The sequence below is a fragment of the Vombatus ursinus genome, unplaced genomic scaffold (assembly GCF_900497805.2).
Source record: "Vombatus ursinus unplaced genomic scaffold, bare-nosed wombat genome assembly UNPS02014159.1, whole genome shotgun sequence".
NCBI lineage: Eukaryota > Metazoa > Chordata > Mammalia > Diprotodontia > Vombatidae > Vombatus > Vombatus ursinus.
The window spans coordinates 536,847-555,552 of NW_020953937.1; the positions used below are offsets into that span (position 1 = coordinate 536,847).

The window sequence follows — 18,706 nt, forward strand, 5'->3', positions numbered from 1 at the left end:
CCATCTTTCTCCAGCCCCTCCCCCCATCTTTCTCCAGCCCCTCCCCCTCCCATCTTTCTCCAGCCCCTCCCCCCATGTCGCCCCAACTATCACCTAACCTCCTGTCTCAGTGGTCAACACGCAACAAGCGTTTATTAAGTGCCTGCTGTGTGCCAGGCACTGAGGATACCCTCGGGCAGCTCCCGGGGAGGAGGGGTGGACTTCACCCCACCCCCCCCCTCCAACAGACCGCTCACCGCGCCTGGCACCCCTCCCCCTCCCCCATGCCTGGGACGCTCCCTCTTGCAGAGAGCCTGCCCTGATTGCCTCCTTTGATTCAGTCTCTCCCTTCGTTAGACTGGAAGCTGTCTGAGGGCAGGGCCTGCCTTATGCCTTTCTCTGCCTCTGCAGTGCTGCCTGGCACACAGGTTTTTAATAAATATTTGGTTTTTTCCTTCTCTCCTTGTCTGTAGTTTGTTGTTTACCTCTTGTCCCAGCCTTAGACTGGGAGCTCCTGGAGAGCAGGGACCGTCTTGTCCTCAGAGGAGCAGAGGGAAGGAAGTACCTATTAAGTACCTACTATGTGCCAGGCACTGTGCTAAGGCTTAGATTATTATTTCACCACAACCCTGGGACCCCCATTTTACAGATGAGAAAACCGAGGCAGGCCGAGGTGAAGGGACTTGCCCAGGGTCACACAGCTAGCATACGTCTGAGTCTGGATTTGAACTTGGGTCTTCCAGGTGCAGAGCATCCCCTCGGGGCCAACACAAGTGTTTGTGGACTGACTGAGCAGCCCTCGGAGGTACTGAGAGGTGCCGGGGCCCCACAGTCATTGGCTTTAGAACTGGAGCATGTTTTGAGATCCTGGGGGGATGGGGGTAGAGAGGTCTCCCCTCCCTGAGCCTTCCTCTACCCTCTTAGGACTCACCCCTGAGCTGCAGGTTCCGGAGGAAGAGGAGGAAGGAGCCAGAAGGGCCATCCCAGGTGAGTCCTCCCCTCTCTGTGGGGGGTCGTTGGAGGAAGGGTCCCACTGATGGAGGGGACAGCTCTTTGGGCCTCCCTTTTTGGCCCTTCTCTCCTCTCATTCTTTGTGGGGTCCATTTGTGACAAGGCCTCCTTTTCTGTGGCCCAGCAGCCTCTGTTGCCTTTGGGGAGCTCCTCTCCCTTGAGGGGATCGGATCTGGGCCTCCCAGGCTGCCACTTTGTCTTCAGGCCTGGGATGGACAGAGGAGAGGGGCCTGGTTGGGCGTTCCCTGGGGGATTTCTCCTCTCCTTTGTTTCTGAAGTCCTGGCTGCCAGGCTCCCAGGACCCCAGGCTCTGCCCCTCCTCGGACCCAGTCCTCTGAGGGGTTGGGTCCAGGGCAAAGTACAGGGGACAGTCCCCTCCCAGCAGCCCATGGTCCTGTGAGCTTTTTTGGTGGCAACCACTCAGACCCCAAGATCCTCTTCTGATCTGCTGCCCCCCCCCCCCCCGGGAAGCTGGTCTTTTGGTACCTTTTTCATCTCATGACCTTTGGCCCTTTGGGAGCCTGACCGTGCGTTGTGTCACTGTGGGTCTGAGGAGCCGTCGGTGCCTCCATCCTGGTCACTGATGAACATGGGAAATCATGCCGGGCCAGCGCAAAGCCCTCCTCCTTCGCAGCTTCTCCGGTCAGGTAGCCTGCTGTTGGGAAGACCCTTATTCAAGCCCCTCTCCTCTCCTTGCCCCCACTTAAGCACTGCTTGCCTCTGTTTCCTCCTCTGTCAATTGGGGATCACGTTCGCACTGACCTCCCAGGTTGAGATCGTGTTTGTAAGGTGCTTTGGATGGGGCCTGGCACCCAGGAGGCGCCTCATAAATGCTGCTTACGATTCTGATTGCTACTGCCATAATTACTCCCAGTCCAGAATCCTCCTCCCTGTCTTGTTGCCCTCTGATTTCTGTCTCCCCCAAATCAATCGATCTGTGAGGGGCTCCAGGGCTGCTGGCGCTGCTTGCTTCTGACCTTCCCATGATGGATCACAATCTGCAAGCATTTATTCGGCACCTATGGTGTTCGGGGGTCATGAGACAGTCTCCACCCTTTGTTCTGCAGGAGGCGGTGTGCTTGTCTGGTGCTGTATAACACAGATGCTCAGGGATTGGGGGAGAGCGCCTGAGCTGAGCCAAAGGGGAGGAAGGAAGGGTTAGCATTCCAGGCTGGAGGCCAGGCTGGCCAAGGGCGTGGAGGTGGTAAATGAAATGTCAGTTCAGGGGCTCGCAGTGCCTACTTTGCCCAGACAGCGTGAAGGGGAGCTGTGGTCGGTCAGGCTGGACCAGGATCCTGGAGCCAAGAGGGAATCACTGACATTTCTTGAGGAGGTGTGCGTCCTGGTCAGGCTGATGCCTAGGCCCAGGGTGTGACTGCAGCTGTGCAGGGGATGGGTGGGAGAGAGGAGAGCCTGGAGGCTGCTGGAGGCAAGGGGGGACAGCCAGGTCCTTGCACTGATCTTTAGGAACTGTGACCTTCCCCTCTCTGGGCCTCAGTTTACTTCCCTGTCAAATGGGGAGCTCTTGGGAGGACACCATTTTCCAGAAATGGGGGTGACCCTTATTGTTTGTATTAGTTGAGAAGCTTATGCAGAGAAGGGGAGGGAGCCTGGGGGCAGGGTCCTGGAGAGGGTGCAGAGGATGGGGGGAATAGCCCGGAGTCTATGCAGTGGGAGAGCCTGTCAGGGGCTGCCTGCCCGGAAAGACCTTGGCATCCCTTCATTCAGTACTGACCAGGCGCTTTTTTAATCACCTACTGTGTTCCAAGGCCTGGGCCAGGGGGAGGGGACATCCCTTGGCCTTCCTGGAAGGCGAGGGCTCTGGAAAGCCAAAGGTAGATTCGGTTCTGACCAGGCACTGGGTACAAAGAGAAAGGAGGAGCACCCTGGGGATTGGGAGCCTGCACAGACACAATGTATCCATTTTAGTTGCCGCAGTATAGCTGGAGGAGTGGGGGAGGGGCACCGCTAGGGCATCGGGAAAGGTCTCGTGGACAATCCCCCAGCCGATCTTTAAAGGGACGTGTTAACAGAAATTGTAAATGCAGTGCGGACGGGACAGGTCTCTAACCTGGGAATGGTGGAGGTGACCACAGAGCCGGTCAGAGGCAAGCTGCCAGAAATCAGGTGGCCGTTTGATTAATTCGTTTCAGAATGACGAACTCGGTTTGCAAACCTGAGGTTCTGAGAAGAAGACTCATCACCGTTCAGTGAAGGCAAAGCTTCTACACATAAATCACAAGTGTTGCAGGGGGTGGGGAAGGGGGATTACAACACACCCATTTCTGGGTCCTGAGAGGGTTCCCACAGCAAACCCCAGAGTGCAGGGAGATTCAGTTGTTGCCCAGCATTGTCTCAAACCTTGGGTGTCGTGAGTTCGTGGGTGTCGCAGAATTAGAGCTCTGTGACGAGAACAGGTTTACAGTCTTTGCTCGCTGCCCTTCAGGTGCAGGAGCACAAGAAGGTAGGAACTCTCAGAGGGATTTATAATTCTAAACGGCACCGTGAGTCTCTGACGCCCAAGCCAGAATCTCCTGGGAAACGGGGGCTCTGAGAAATCTCAATTGTTAGTATATTCATTGCACAAATCATATCGATTAATAAGAAGATCATAAGTCCCTTTACACAGGCAAAGGTTTGGAGAAACAGAGGTGAAGAGAGACAGCATGCCAGGCAGGAGGCACTGCCTGGGCAAAGGCACGGAAATGGGAGATCATTTGAGAAACATCAAGAAGGCCAATTTGACTGAAAATCACTTCTCCCTTTCTTGAGGGAAGGGGGGAATTAAGAAGCTTACATTCTAATGGGGGACACCTGAAAGAAGGATGACTGGCAAATTGAAGCTTTGAAAGCTCATCCATAAAATCCCAGGGATCTAGGGATAGAGTCAGTCAGGCAATAAGCATTTATTCAGCACCTACTATGTGCCAGGCATAAGCACTGGGGTACAAAAATAGGCAAAAAGCGGTCCCTGCCATCAAAGATCTCATCTAATGGAGACAGCAATGGATGAGGGAAAGCAATAGCAACTCAGTCAGGAAAGGGAGTTTGGGGACAGGTTGTGGAGGGCTTTGGAATGCCAAATGGAACATTTTGTATTTGGTCCTAGAGGCGATAGGGAGCCCCCAGGGATTATTGAGGGTGGTACACGGAGTGACATGGGGCTTAGGAAAATCACTTTGGCGAATGAGTGCAGGATGGACTGACGGGACCCCCAGCAGCCGTCACAATAGTCCAGGTGTGAGCCGAGGACGGTCTGTGCCGGGGTGGGAGCTGTCGGAGAAGAGGAGGGGGCAGATGGGAGAGATGCTGCAGGCATCAGGGATTGGTGAAAACGAGACAGAGGGAATTAGGATTCGGGAGAGAATGACTGATGCCTGGGTGAGACGCCTGGCTCACAGGACTGCGTGGTCCCGGCCCTGAGGGGACAGATGGGGGCGTCAGTTCGTGTGTCTCTGTCGGTGGTTTTCTCCTCTGCCAAGCCTTTCAGATCCGCATTTGGGGCCCGAGGATCTTCTGCTGGGAATGCACAGGGTCCTCAGCCTCTTTGTCTTGCAGAGATGTTTGGAACGATTTAGATGTCCTGGCGTCCATCTTCCTTTCTGTTAGTAATATCTTCCCTGTTGGTTTCTCTGCTCGGGCTCAAGATTTTTAATACATTTTATCTTCCTGAGAACTTTGGTCTTTCCCCCTTATATTCCCCTCTTGCTTACTTTCTGATTTCTTTTTTTCTTCTTTTTTTTTTTTTTTTTGGTTAGGCAGTAGGGTTGAGTGACTTGCCCAGGGTCACACAGCTGTTTAGTGTTATGTGTCTGAGGTTGAATTTGAACTCAGGTCCTCCTGAATCCAGGGCCAATGCTCTATCCACTGTGTCACCTAGCTGCCCCTACTTTCTGGTTTCTTACCCCAAGGGTTGAACCTCAAAGTTGTTGCAACCCTCCCCCGACCTCTTACCCCTGTGCTGAGAGTTTACTTTTCTTTTTGTTGTTGTTGAGGCAATCAGGGTTAAGTGACTTGCCCAGGGTCACACAGCTAGTAGGTGTCAAGTGTCTGAGGCTGAATTTGAACTCAGTCCTCCTGACTCCAGGGCCCGGTGCTCTATCCACTGTACTACCTGGCTGCCCCAAGAATTCACTTTTCACAGGCCTTAGACTCTACCCTCTGTTCCGGATGGCTGTGTGGCTGGGTGGGGGGCAGAGCTGAGTTCTGTTATTTGTTGCCCATGGGCCACTGGAGCCCTGAGCCTGGGGGCAGAGAGGGGGCACTCAGGCATGAGCATTTGCTGGCCAACAGTGCCATGAGGAGGATGGGAGAAAGTCTGTACCTGTCCCTGCCTCCCTATCTTGTTGGTAACTGACCTTGGGGTCCACCCTCTGCTTATGAGTAGCCGAGCATTGGGGTACCCTGGAGGATGGCGCACCAGGAAGTGCTTCATGGACTGAGGGTTTCCAAGAGCCCAGAGGGTTTCTTTTGCTCAGGTGTGTTTGCCAGGGGGCGGGGGAAGGGGTGGGGAAAGCTTGACTGGGAGGTGTCAGGGCTCCGTGTGTCCAAACCACCAGACTGGGCTTGGGAGACGAGGACCCATCTGGCAGGTCCAGCTCACCCCGACAGCAAGTAGTGTGAGGCCAGGCTGGAAAGGAGTGAGGAGCCAGGCCATATATAAGGCCAGAGGCCAGGGAGGGGGCCGGGAAACCAGTGCAGAGTGGGAGGATCCAGCCCCCAAGGACAGAGAGAGGAGATCCAGGAGAGGTGCCAGGAGCCGGCACCAGCTGCCCCTTTGAACTGGGTTTGGGGGAGGGGCAGCAGGTGGAAGAAGTGATCAGAGGGAAGAGGGGAGCGGGGAAGGGGCAGGGGAGATGCTGAGAAGGGAAGAGGACAGTGGAGCAGAGCGGGGAGCTGGACAAGAGCCTGTCTCCACACAGTAGGTGCATAATAATGCTCATTGACTGAGGAGGAGCCACATTTTCCACCACCAGGAAGATTCCTCGTAGATGTCTGACCTACTCGAAGTCCTTTGGGGAAAGGAATCCACGTTTATATAGCACCTACTATGTGCCACGCACTGTGCTAATATCTCATTTGATCCTTGTAAGGTGCTCTTGTGACCTCCATTTTACAGTTGTGGAAACTGAGGCAGGCAGAGGTTCAGTGACCTGTCCCAGGGCCCCACAGCTAGTGAGTATCCGAGGCCAGATTTGAACTCAGGTCTTCCTGACTCCAGGCCTGCGCACTGCAGCACACATTGTCTCAAAGATCCAGACAGGCCTGGCCCCCCGACTCCACTCACCCCAGGGCTCGTGATTTGACCTGGCTGCCCAAGACCCAGCCTGCCTCTAAGTTCCCAGAAGGATATTCCTGCCTGGGACCTTGTGGTCCAGCCACAATGGGGCAGGGCGCTCTCTCCCCTGGGGTCACCACCCACGCCCTCAGTGGCCCAGGCCGGCCCTTCTTCTGGCTCCTCTTCGCGCCAGCTCCAGAGTCCTGGTCCCCCCTCCCCCATCATTCCCAGGGCCTGAGACCCTCGGGAAGAGTCAGTGAATCAATCGAGAGGCAAGGATGGAAGAGAGAATGTTTAATTAGTATCAGCTGGTGGGCATTTGGGCCAAAGAGAAAGACACACACAGAGCATGGCTTACCCAAGTTAGGGCAGGTGGTAGGTGAGGCTGCTCAGCCACCTTCCTTGTTGGGGAGGTCAAGTCATGGGAACAGGATTCCAGGTGAGGGGGTGAGGGTGGGGAATAGCTTAACTTTAGGAGTAACCTGGGTGCTTCCCAAGTTCTGGTCGGTCCCCTTAGGGGTGTCTCCCTGGAGTCACTAATGCCTAGGATCAGGTCTGCCTCCAGCAGTACCAATACAAGCCAGAAGAATTTTGACTCTTGGCCTCTGAGGGGAGAAGGCAGGCGGGGAAGTGGGTAGGAGGTGACACTGTGGGGCAGGAGAATGAAGTTGGAAGGATGAGGGACAGCTGGGGGCCCTTCCTGGCCAGGGAGAAGGCAAGAGTGGGACATCCCTAGTGTGGTTTGGAAAGCAGGGAAGGTGGGCTCTCCCGAGAGCAGCAGCCGCACCTGTGGCCGCTGCCTCCCACTTCCTCTCCTCTGCTGGGCACCTGGCCAGCGGCTGCCCCAGCTCCGTCTCCTGGGCTTGCTGTCCTGTCTCGGGGCCACCTTTGTCCTGCTGTCACTGTGTGGGATGCCCGCCTACATTGTCACATGCTTTTCCTTCATTCCTGCCAGCCCAGGGAACATGTGCGGTTTTTATGTCTTTCAGACTGTCCCAAGGAGACAACCCATTTCTAAAGACCCAAAGACTCAGAGGGGATGTTCCCCAAGACCTCACACTTGGAAAAGCCTGTAGTGAGAACGCTGCTGGGATAGGATTGAAAGTCTGGGTAAGGACTACTCGTAGGAAACCCATTGCCCGGGACTCATGTCCAGCCCCTGCCAGGACACCCTGGCTGGGGAGAGAGAGGAATTTGGGAGAAGCTCGAATCTTGTTACCCAGGAGAAGGTGCCTGTAGGAGAGGGGCCCCAGCCCATGGTACCAGGTGAGGAGAACTGCACGCTGAGTCCACATCCAGCCGAGCATGAGGTAACTTGTGCAAGGAAGAAAAATGTCTGTAAGTGTGAGGAGTGTGGAAAAGATCTGAAGCTGCCCTTAGCCCTCATTGCCCACCAGAGGGCTCACACCAGAGAGAAGCCCTATGCATGTGGCCTGTGTCAGAAAGTGTTCAGGTGCAGGTCGAACCTCATCGGACACCAGAGAAATCACACCGGAGAAAAGCCCTATGAATGTAATGAGTGTGGGAAAGTTTTCATTCAAAATTCAACACTTACATTGCACCAGAGGATTCACACTGGAGAGAAGCCCTATACGTGCAGAGAGTGTGGCAAAGCCTTCAGGGGGAGCTCAGACTTAAGAAAACACCAGAGAATTCACACTGGAGAGAAGCCCTATGAATGTGGTGAATGTGGGAAGACCTTCAGGTGGAGCTCCCCCCTTATCAGACATCAGCGAACACACAGTGGAGAGAAGCCCTATCAGTGCGGTGAGTGTGGCAAAGCCTTCAGCCAGAGCTCGTCCCTTATTGAGCACCACAAGGTCCACACTGGGGAGAAGCCCTATGAGTGTGCTGAGTGTGGGAAGGCCTTCAAGGGGAGCTCAGACCTGAGCCAACACCAGAGGGTTCACACTGGCGAGAAGCCCTATGAGTGTGAAGAGTGTGGGAGAGCTTTCATGTGGAAGACAGCCCTCATCACTCACCAGAGGAGCCACAGTGGGGAGAAGCCTTATGAGTGTCCTGAATGTGGGAAGGCTTTTGTCCAGAGCTCACAGCTCACTCAGCACCAGAGAATTCACACTGGGGAGAAGCCCTATGAATGCAGTGTGTGTGGGAAAGCCTTCAGTGTGAGCTCCTACCTTATTGAGCATCAGAGAATTCACACTGGAGAGAAACCCTATGCATGCAGTGTGTGTGGGAAAGCCTTCATCCAAAGATCACACTTGACTCAACACCAGAGGATTCACACTGGCGAGAAGCCCTATGAATGTAATGAGTGTGGGAAAGTTTTCAGTGTGAGCTCCTACCTTATTGAGCACCAGAGGATTCACACTGGAGAGAAGTCCTATGAATGCAGTGACTGTGGGAAAGTCTTTCGCTATAGCTCCTACCTTATTCAGCACCAGAAACTTGACACCAGGGAGTAGCTGTGGTATGAGAGTGCCCTTGTCACCCTCGGTAACCATTCTGGCAGCCCCCTCCTCCCTTCCCTTGTCTATGCAGAGGCATTCTTCTTTTTCTCCTAACTCAGCCAGGAGTTGCCTGTTTTCCTTTCCAAAATTGACCCCTTCACATATTCTCTGCTTAGGAATTAGGGGGTCCAGTGGTTAGAGCACTGGGCCTGGAGTCAGGAAGACCTGAGTTCAAATCCAGCCTCAGACATTTACTAGCTTTGTGACCATGGACAAGTCACTATACCCCTACCTCAGTTTTCCTCAACTGTAAAATGGGAAGGGTATTGTGAAGATCGAGTGAGATATTTGTAAAGGGCTTAGCACGGTGGCTGCCACACAGTAGGCACTTAATAAATGCTTGTTCTCCCTTGTTTTCTTCCCACCCCCTCACCCCCCCAGTTTGGACAGATCTCCTGCAACCTGGAAAATGTTTCATCTCTTTCAGCATGATCTAGGTTCTCTGCTCCTGGGCTCTGCCAAGTGTCTCATGGCCTGGCTGCAGGCCTCTGCCCTAGAACGGCCTGCCCATCCTCCATGACCCCTGCAACTCTTGCCTGCTCTCCTCCTCCCTTAGCCCCCATGAGGCCTCACTGTTCTGATCTCCTACTTCCTTGCTGACCCCTTTTGGAGACGGACTGGGCCTGGTTCTGGGGTCCGCTGCCAGGGCCTGTCTCCAGACAGGATTCTATCCGGGGTGTCCCTCAGTTACTCAGTTCTAGGCAAAGATGGGACTGAAGTTATCTCCCTGGACCCTGTCCATCTTCTGTGTTCTGTTCATGATGCCTACCCTTCTCCCACCAAGCCCAGTGCTTGGCAGTCACCACAGTGGGTGAGAGAGAGAGTCTGGTATGGGACAGGAAGCGGGGATCTGGGGGAGCTGGACAGTACTGGGGTGCAGGAATTCTTTGTCAGGGGAGTTGGAGTGGCCCAGTGAGAAACAAAGTTATTCATGAGAAATAGATCCCTGTGGTGGGCTCTGGAACCAAGGCTTCAGTGGGGACACGGTCATTCCATCCCAACCCAGGCCATCCCACACACAACCCTTGATGCTTGTGTGGTGGTGTGGCTGTTCTGTGCCTGACCATTCTGAAATCACTGAGGCCTCTGGGCTTGGTGAGGAGGCCGAGCTCCTTAGCACCGAGAGGCTGAGAAGTCAGACCTCATCTGGAGTACTGGGCCCTGTTTTAGAGTGGTCTTGCTGACCAGGGGGTGGCTAGGAAGGGCCAGGAGCCCATGCCAGGGGATGGGGAGATGTCCAGTTGAAGGAACAGAGTTTGTTTAGACTGGAAAAGAGAAGATTCAGGGGACACAGAAGAGCTGTCTTTGAGTATCTGAAGGGCAGTCACCTGGGGAGGGATCAGATTCAGGGGATAGAACCAGGAGCCAAGGCAGGAAGAGGTCAACTGAGGCTCCAGGTCAGGCAGCAGCACCTAATGCCAGAGCCATCCTAGCGTGAAAGAGGTGTCCTGAGGGGAAGGGTGGTGGGTTCCCTCAAACAGGAACCCTTATTGAGGAAGTTATAATGGGGATTTGTGTGTGCATGTGACTAGGGCCTGAGGCTGTGAGGTCTCTCCCAATTCCTAGGAGTCTTTAAAAAAAAAATATTTCCATCTGAAAATATTTACTTCCTTCCCTTCCATGAAAGAGATACAGAAAAGACATGGGCAGCCCTAGAGAGATGTGTTTGTGTTTCGGAAGGCTGCCATGGCTAGGCAGAGAAACCAGGGCCAGCTCTGTACATGTGGCACACCCCAAGGGGTGGCTTCTAACTCCAGAGCTAAGCAAAGAGTGATTCAGATGTGGAAATGCACTAAGAGCCATATGAGCTCCACGATTCAGCATTTGTAAGAAAATTATTCTTCCCATTGAGCAAGGAAGAAAACAAAACCCTGTTTCAAGTATATAGCGTCAAGTCATTGGCCACATCAAAGAAGAAAACTGAGCCTGAGTCCTTCCTGTGCACCGGGAGGTGCCCCTTGGAGTGCTGACTGGTCCCCAGGCTGCTCAGAGTTCTTAGGTCTTTCCAAGGTTTTGTCTATTTGTCTATCATCCCCATACAAATGGCTCTGGTTCTGCTCACCACCCTCTGCAAAGTCTGTCCAGATCTCTCTGAAGCTGTCCCCTTCTTTAATCTACATGCCCTGCCCCCTTCTGTTTCCCTCTTGAATGAAATTTGTTTCTGTCCAATTGTGTGTGAGTTCTTCCCTTCTTTGGTCAGTTCAGTCACTCTCCTCACCCCCTCCCATTGTTTGTTCACCCTAATTATGTAAGATGATTTTCCCCATCCTTCCTCTCCTTTTCCCTATGTATTTCTCTTTCCTCCCTTTCCATTGTTCTTTTAAGACCATAAAGATATAAAAGAATCATTCCCAGTCTAATCAGATCTAATAGTTTGTCTAATTGGAGTCCATGTGTGATGCTTGATAATGTTAGGAGTTCTGAGGGGACACATAGATCATTTCTTCATGTCAGAATGCAAACAATCTAGTCGTTGTTTGTTCCATTACAATTATTCACTTGTCTTTATCCTTCTGTGTTTCTCTTGACTCCTGTGTTTGCATTTCAAAATTTCTATGCATCCCTGGTCTTTTTGTCAGGATTGCTTGGAAGTCTTCTGTTGCATCGAAGATCCATTTTTCCCCTTGTAGGATTATACTTAGTTTTGCTAGGCAAATTACTTTTGGTTTTAAGCCTGGACTTTTTGCCTTCTGGAGTATCATATTCCAAACTCTCCATTTCTTTATAGTGGTGTCTGGTAAATCATGTGTGATCTTGGCTGGGGCATCTTCACACTGGAATTCTTTCTTTCTGGCTGCTAGCAGTGATTTTTTTCCTTTGACCTGGGAGCTCTGAACTTTGGCTATGATATTCCTGGGAAATTTCATTTTGTGGTTTCTTTCAAGAAGGGACTGGGAGATTCTTTAAATAATTTGTCCTCTGATTCCAAGAGATCTGGGCAGTTTTATGAGTTTTTGAAATTTGCTGTCTCGACTCCTTTGTTTTGTTTTTGTTCATGATTTTCACATAGTCCAATTACTCTTAAATAATCTCTCCTCCATCTCTTATCTCCAGGTTTTTCTTTGAGGTGCTTTATATCTTTTTTCTATTTTTTGTTCAGTCCTTTGATTTTGCTTTAACACTTCTTGGTGTCTCATGGAGTCATTGGCTTCTATTTGGTCCATTCTGATTTTCAGGGAATTTGTCGCTTGGTCAAGGTTTTGTACCTCTTAAGTGCAAGTAGGGTTAGGGTTAGCCTTTTCCAGTTCTCTCTTCCATAGCTCTCATTTCTTTCCTTTTTTTCCCCCCTCTAGCACTCTCATTTCATTTATTAAAAAAAATTCTTTCTTTTTAAAAATTTCTTGCTTCATCTCTTCCAGCAATTCTAATTGAATTTGTGCACAAGCTGAGTTGCTGTTGTTTTTTGGCCAGGCAATGGGGTTAAATGACTTGCCCAGGGTCATGCAGCTAGTAAGTGTTTATGTATCCGAGGCTGGATTTGAACTCAGGTCTTCCTGACGCCAGGGCTGGTGCTGTATCCCCTGCGCCACTCAGCTGCCCCTGTGTTTTTTCTTTGAAGTTTTGCTTGTAGATGTTTTGGAGTCATTCTCTTCTTCTGGGTTTGTGCTTTGAATGTCCCTACCTCCACAATACCTTTTTATGGTGAGGTTCTCTTTTTGTCTGTGATGTTAGGACTGGACTGACCTTGCTGCTGATTTCTCGGGATCCTGAGTATCATGTTATTCTAGGATCTCAGGTGTAGCTCATGCTGGGGACCTGCAGGTGTTCAGTGCTCACAAGGTGGTCTGATCCAGGGCAGAGTCTGACTTCTGTCCTGGTCTGAGCTCAGCAATTTCCTGACCCAGGTTTGGGTTTGAGCCGCATGCCTGTGGGCCTGTCCCTGCTGGAATTTGAGTAGGCACAGGTCTTCTCCTCAGTCTGCCCTAGATCTCTGACCCAGAACTGGGTGGTGAGCACAGAGCTGCCATTGGCACCTGTTCCTGCACCACATATAAGCTTAGACCCCTCTGTTCCACCTGGGATAGTCTCCCAGGGTGGCCCCTTCCTGCCTTCTGGGAGAGGAGAGAAAAGTCATTCTATCAGCTCTTTCCACTGGTTCCTTCACCTGAACTACTAACATCTAAAGAGAGCTCTACCTGGAGGCCAACCCCTAGAGACTTTGATAAGTCAAATGAACTCGTTCACCGATGATTACAAAACTCCCACTGCTCCTATCCTCTCCATCTCTGTGATTCTTAACCCCCAGCTTTCATTCAAACCTTGTTCTCCATCTCCCCCTGCCTCTTTTCCCCAATCCAGTCATCTCTTGACACACTCAACCTCCTGCAGAATGTCCCCCCACCCTTTCCACTGTGCTCTCTGGAATGCCCATTCCATAGGTAACGCACTGGTTTTAATCTTAAATCTTTTCATCTCCTCCTCCTTCCATCTACTAGGTCTAAATGAAACCTGGCTCCCTCCGTGTGACCCGACCTCCCTCTCTAGTCCAGGCTTTCCCTTCACTCACTCTCCTTAGCTCACTGGTCAAGGTGGAATCCTTGCTCCCCAAAGTTCTCTCCCTCCATCACTCAGTGACCTCTCCTCCTTTGAAGTTCATGCTGTTCACATCTACCACCCAATCAGAATCCTGGTGGATTTTGTCTACTGACCTGCTCCCTGCCCCCCACCCCCACATTTCCCTCCCTTCTTCAATGAGATCAGGACGTGGCTTCCAATTTTTCTCCCCCCTCCAGCTCCTGCCTTCTTACCGGAGGACTTCCACATAGACACTGACTCTCCCTCAGATACCCAAACCTCTCAATTCCTCCACACCTCTCGGCCACACACAAAGATGGCCATACCCTGGACCTTGGCATCACCCATAAACATAGCACCTCTGTGGTCTAGAATTCTGGAATCCCCTTATCCGACCATGATCTACTGACTTTCCCCCTCTCCCTCTGGCTCCCCTTACATAACCCTGCCCTCCCTGACCCCTCAGCCTTCTCTCCTGCACCAGCCACCCCCTCCTCTTCTCCCCATCTGGACCCCTTGGGAAACCAGATCAGTTCTACTGTCCTCCTGTCGTGAATCCCTCAAACTCTTATCGTATCCCCCCATGCCCCCCCAAGCCTCAGCCTTGACTCACTCCCACCATTCACCTCCATCACACATAAACATGATGGTGAATGAAGGTGGAGAAAACCAGGCTCTGACACCCATGCTGGACCTTCACTGCTGCCAGGCAATCACACTCATCCTCCCTCATCAGCTCCCTTTCCCCCTCCCCACTCTCTCAGCTGAGACCCTGCCTCCTAAATCGAGGCATTCACCATGAGCTCCCTCTCCTCCCCTCCCATCCCCTGGTGCCTTCTGCCCCTCTCCTCCCATGATGAGGTGGGGCTGACCCCTGACCAAGGCTGACCCCTCCACCTGCCCAAGTGGCCCCCTTCCATCCCATCTCCTCCAAGAGATCGCCCCTCCTCTGTTACCCCCCCCACTTGTCTTCAGTCTCTCCCTCTCTCCTGTCTCTTTCCCTGCTGCCTATAAACATGCCCATGTCTCCCCCATCCTGAAAAAACCCTGTTGACCTTTCCATCCCCGCTATCTTGCTCCGTTCTGCCCTTTGTGGTGAACCTCCTCAAACAATTACAATGGTGTCTCCTCTTCCTAACCCCTTATAGCCTGACTTCTGACTTCATCATCCCATCCAAACTGTTCTTTCCGAAGTGACTGGTGGTCTCAGTGGCCAGATTCAATGGTCTTTTTTCAGTCCTCGTTCTCCTGGCTCTGCCACCAAAGTGATTTTCCTGAAACGCAGGTCTGGTCTTGTCACCACCCCCGCCCCCCACACCCATGGTTATCTCCAGTGGGCTCCATCACCTCCAGGAATAAACATATAATTCTCTGCTTGGCATTCAAAGCCCTCCTGACCCAGCCCAGGCTTCTTCCGCCTCACTCCCCCATACCTCCTCTGGGACCCCATGCCTTCAGCCTCCTGGACATTGTGCTAACAAGGCCCTCCATCCCCTTCTCTCTGGCTGCAGCCCTCCAGGCCTGGCACACGCTGACCATTGACCTCCCCAGATTCCCTTAAGTCCCAGCAAAATCCTCACCTTTGGCAGGAAGCCTTTTCCTGTTCTTCTCGGGCTTCGTGCTCTCTTTCTGTCCAATATTTCCTATTTATTCTGTATGTCACAGGTTTGTTTGCATTGTCTCCACCCCTCCCCCCATTAGACTGAGCTCCTTGAGGGCAAGATGGCTTTTGCCTCTGTATCCCCTGTGCTCTGCACAGTAGCTGGTATAGGGCAGGCACTGAATAAATGCTTACTGTCTGACTGACTGGCCCTCTGTGCTGGACCTGGCACAGCCCACGCCTGGACAGACCCTGTCCTCAGTGACCAAAGACCTCTCTGTTTTCCGATGCCGACCTGACCTGAAAGGATGGTTGCATTTTTTTAAAAAATTCCAGATCAGGATTTGGCCTGGTGTCTTTCCTCCATCTTTTTGGAGGAGTCAGGAGCCGGGAGGGTTGACTCCGCCTCCCCCAGCATTTCAGATTCTGAGAGAAGACTGAGTCGGGTGGGAGAGTGGAGAGATGCAGGCTGAGTGGCAGGGCTTGGGTTTGAATCCCTCTGCTGAGGGAGCTGAGACCTTGGCTTCCCCTTCTGAATGGGCACTGCCGACTGTGGACTTGGGTCAGCCACTGACCCCGCCACATATCCAATAGTTGGCCGAGGTCCTGGATGCAGTGCCATAAAAAGGGAGGCTTCTGGAGGGATCTCTAGTGGAAAGTGGACAAGATCCAGCCCCAGCCTGCCCTCCAGAAGCATGAGGGAGCAGGCTGTCCAGGAGGGGGACCCTGCATGGGCACATGTAAGGCAGGTGGGAGGGGCTATCTGAGGGCTCCGTGGAGGAAGACAGGTGGACAAGCTTCCCTGATGGTTGGGCCCTGCTGGGGGGTGGGGGAGTTGGTGGTGACTCATCACCTGTGGTCCTCCCCCAAATCCTTGGCCTGCACTCAGCCCAAGAGGCCCAGGAGAGTCTGAGTCAGCAGCAGACCTGACCAGTGCCCTAGGGGAGGCAGGGGCAGAGGGAGAGGACCCTCTCTCCTGGTGTCCTGGATCCTAGTTGGGGCATTGGGCCAGGTCTTAGGCCCGGACTGCCTTGGAATCAGCTGCTCTGCAGGGTGTGTAGGGCCAGTCTGACTCTCAACAGCTCACATACATGGGGAAAAACTGAGGCCCAGAGAATGGCCAGTGCCCAAGAGACTCACCCCCTTCCCTGCCCTGGGCTTCTCTTTCTCAGCCGCACTACCTTACAGAAACCCTGGGAGGCTGGGGCTAGGGGCTTATTGGCCCCATTTCTTGGAGGATGATGTTGAGGGCTGGGATCGGGCTTCTCAGAAAGGGAACTTTGTTTCCAGCCCAGGCTGGCCGCCATGTTGGCATCCTCCATGACGTGTCCTGGGGAGTTCTTCCTGCTTCCGTGGGTACTTAGAGATCGCTGAAGCCAACCCCTCATTTCATAAAAGGGGAAACCAGAAACCTGGAGGTTACTAGGCAGGATTCACACCTAGGACTTCTGGTCCCCGACCACCTGCCTGGGCAGCCTTAGTGTCCTTCCCTGTAAGATGATTATCTCTCTCCCCTCCCCACCCCCCAGCTCTGTGAGGGAGCCTGGATCTGAACACCAAGCATCTGTCCTCGAACCCTGGCTCAGTCACTTGCTCCCTGTGTGGTTCTGGGCACCTCAGTTTCCCCTCTAAAATGAGGGTCTTGGCTTCGAAGGTCTCAGGAGCCCTTCCTAGCTCTGACAGTCCTGCCCGTGTTCCTTGTCCGCTCTTCAGTGAGTCTGGCGGGAGCCCATGTTCAGGGAGCAGGACGCCATGTGTGGGTAGCCAAGGCAGGCTGAGATCTGGAAAGGGCTGCTAGTGACCTGCAGAGCCCTTTTCCCTCCCATTGGGAGGGAGCACTTCAGCCTGCACCCACAGGGGCTGGTCCTTCACTCCTCTGGCCTTCCCTCCCCTCACTGTAAGCCCCGACTCTGAGGTGTCCGAAAAGGCAGCCCACCACTCTAACAAGAAGACTACAGCCTGGCCTGAGACCAAGAAGACAGGCTTCCATACCCAGCTTGGCCACAGCCTGGTGCCGAGGCCAGTCACTTGAGCTCCCTCGGAGAGTCAATTTCCTCATCTGTGAAATGGGCACAATAAAGCCCCTGAGTCCTGTAGGTAGCTAGCTGTCTCAGAATGCCCAACAAGGGGACGCTGTTCGGAGACTTCCCTGGATTGGAGCTCCCCCCACCCCCCTGAGACACTGTGTGAGAGAAGCAGCATCTTTGTTACCATCACCCCCTCTGGCGCGACCACCGACCCGTCCCCTGCTCATGCCCGGGCCCTCAGAGGAGTCTCCCACCCTCCCGGACGGGTGGTGCTGGTTCTTTGGCCAGGCCAGGGCCCATCCTCAGGGTCGTGCCCCGCTCAGCTCTGCCCCCGTCACCAGCTCCTAAACCCTCTGAGCTGCTAGAGTTACTTCCCCTCCCTCCTCCCGGCATCCGGAAACGGTGACATGTACATTTTCAATCTTTTTCAGACTGGGAGGCTAGGACTGAGACCAAGGCGTCTACGAGAGGACATTTCTGAAGACCCGGGGACAGGAATGGCAAGACTAGAGGGGAGTGGGCCCCTGGGTCCCATACTTGCTGAGGCTTGTGGACCTGAGGACACACTAGGGAGGCAGAGGGAAGGCCCCGTTGGGGAGACTCCGAGGTTACCCGGTCCCAAGTGCACAGCATGGGCACCCACAGCGTCCTTCTCCCTTGGGAAAAGCCCCAGAGGGGAGGAAGGCCGCTTGGGTCTGAGCTCATCCCCTCCGGGAGAGAAAACCCTTAGCCCAGAGGATGCCAGAGCAGAGAGACAGAGTCTTCCCTCAGGAATCCACCAAAGCCCCACTGGCGACAAGCCCTATGAGTGTGGCGAATGTGGGAAAGCCTTCCTGCAGAATTCAGCCCTTACCCTGCACCAGAGAGTTCACACTGGAGAGAAGCCTTACCAATGCCACGAGTGTGGCAAAGCCTTCAGGTGGAGCTCAGACCTCAGAAAACACCAGAGGATTCACACTGGAGAGAAGCCCTATCAGTGCGGCGAGTGTGGCAAAGCCTTCGGCAGGAGTTCATCCCTTATCGAGCACCACAAGGTCCACACTGGGGAGAAGCCCTATGAGTGTGCTGAGTGTGGGAAGGCCTTCAAGGGGAGCTCAGACCTGAGCCAACACCGGAGGGTTCACACTGGCGAGAAGCCCTATGAGTGTGAAGAGTGTGGGAGAGCTTTCATGTGGAAGACAGCCCTCATCACTCACCAGAGGAGCCACAGTGGGGAGAAGCCTTATGAGTGTCCTGAATGTGGGAAGGCTTTTGTCCAGAGCTCACACCTCACTCAGCACCAGAGAATTCACACTGGAGAGAAGCTCTATGAATGCAGTGTGTGTGGGAAAGCCTTCAGTGTGAGCTCCTACCTTATTGAGCACCAGAGGACTCACACTGGAGAGAAACCCTATGAATGCAGTGTGTGTGGGAAAGCCTTCATCCAAAGATCACACTTGACTCAACACCAGAGGATTCACACTGGAGAGAAGCCCTATGAATGCAATCATTGTGGGAAAGCCTTCCGCTACAGCTCAGACCTGATCCAGCATCACAAGCTTCATACTAGAGAATAGATGGGGCAGTATTGTTGTCTCTTTGAGAGCCAAGCTAGCTCGTCATACCACGTGGCCTCCATCTCTTCCTCGTGTCTCCAGCCTCCTCCCCACTGCCTCTTTGTCCTCTTTTCCAAATGTGCCCAGATCTCCCTAACCTGAGAGAGCAAAGGCTCAGCCTGGTTACTACCTCAAGCTCTCCTCTAGTTCTTCCTTTTCTCCCTCCTTCCTCCTCCCTTCCTCCTTCCTTCCCTCTTCCTCCCCCTTCCCTTTCTCTCCCTCCTCCTTTC

The 18,706-nt window shown here is 53.3% G+C and overlaps 1 protein-coding gene across 2 annotated transcripts in view; it reads left to right on the forward strand.

The window, feature by feature from the left end:
• LOC114040922 (zinc finger protein OZF-like) overlaps nt 1-18,681 on the forward strand; it is an 18,940-nt gene extending 259 nt beyond the window's left edge. Inside the window, exons 2-5 of one of the 2 annotated variants that reach the window (XM_027859160.1) lie at nt 723-784; nt 904-966; nt 7,258-8,609; nt 17,666-18,681. In XM_027859160.1, the coding sequence (XP_027714961.1) occupies nt 7,417-8,609; nt 17,666-18,437 (1,965 nt within the window). In that variant the 5' untranslated portion in view covers nt 723-784; nt 904-966; nt 7,258-7,416 and the 3' untranslated portion in view covers nt 18,438-18,681. Of the gene's footprint in view, nt 1-722; nt 785-903; nt 967-7,257; nt 8,929-17,665 lie in introns of those variants that run through there. The other variant, XM_027859159.1, reaches the window with a different exon arrangement.
• Nucleotides 18,682-18,706: the final 25 nt, after the last annotated feature.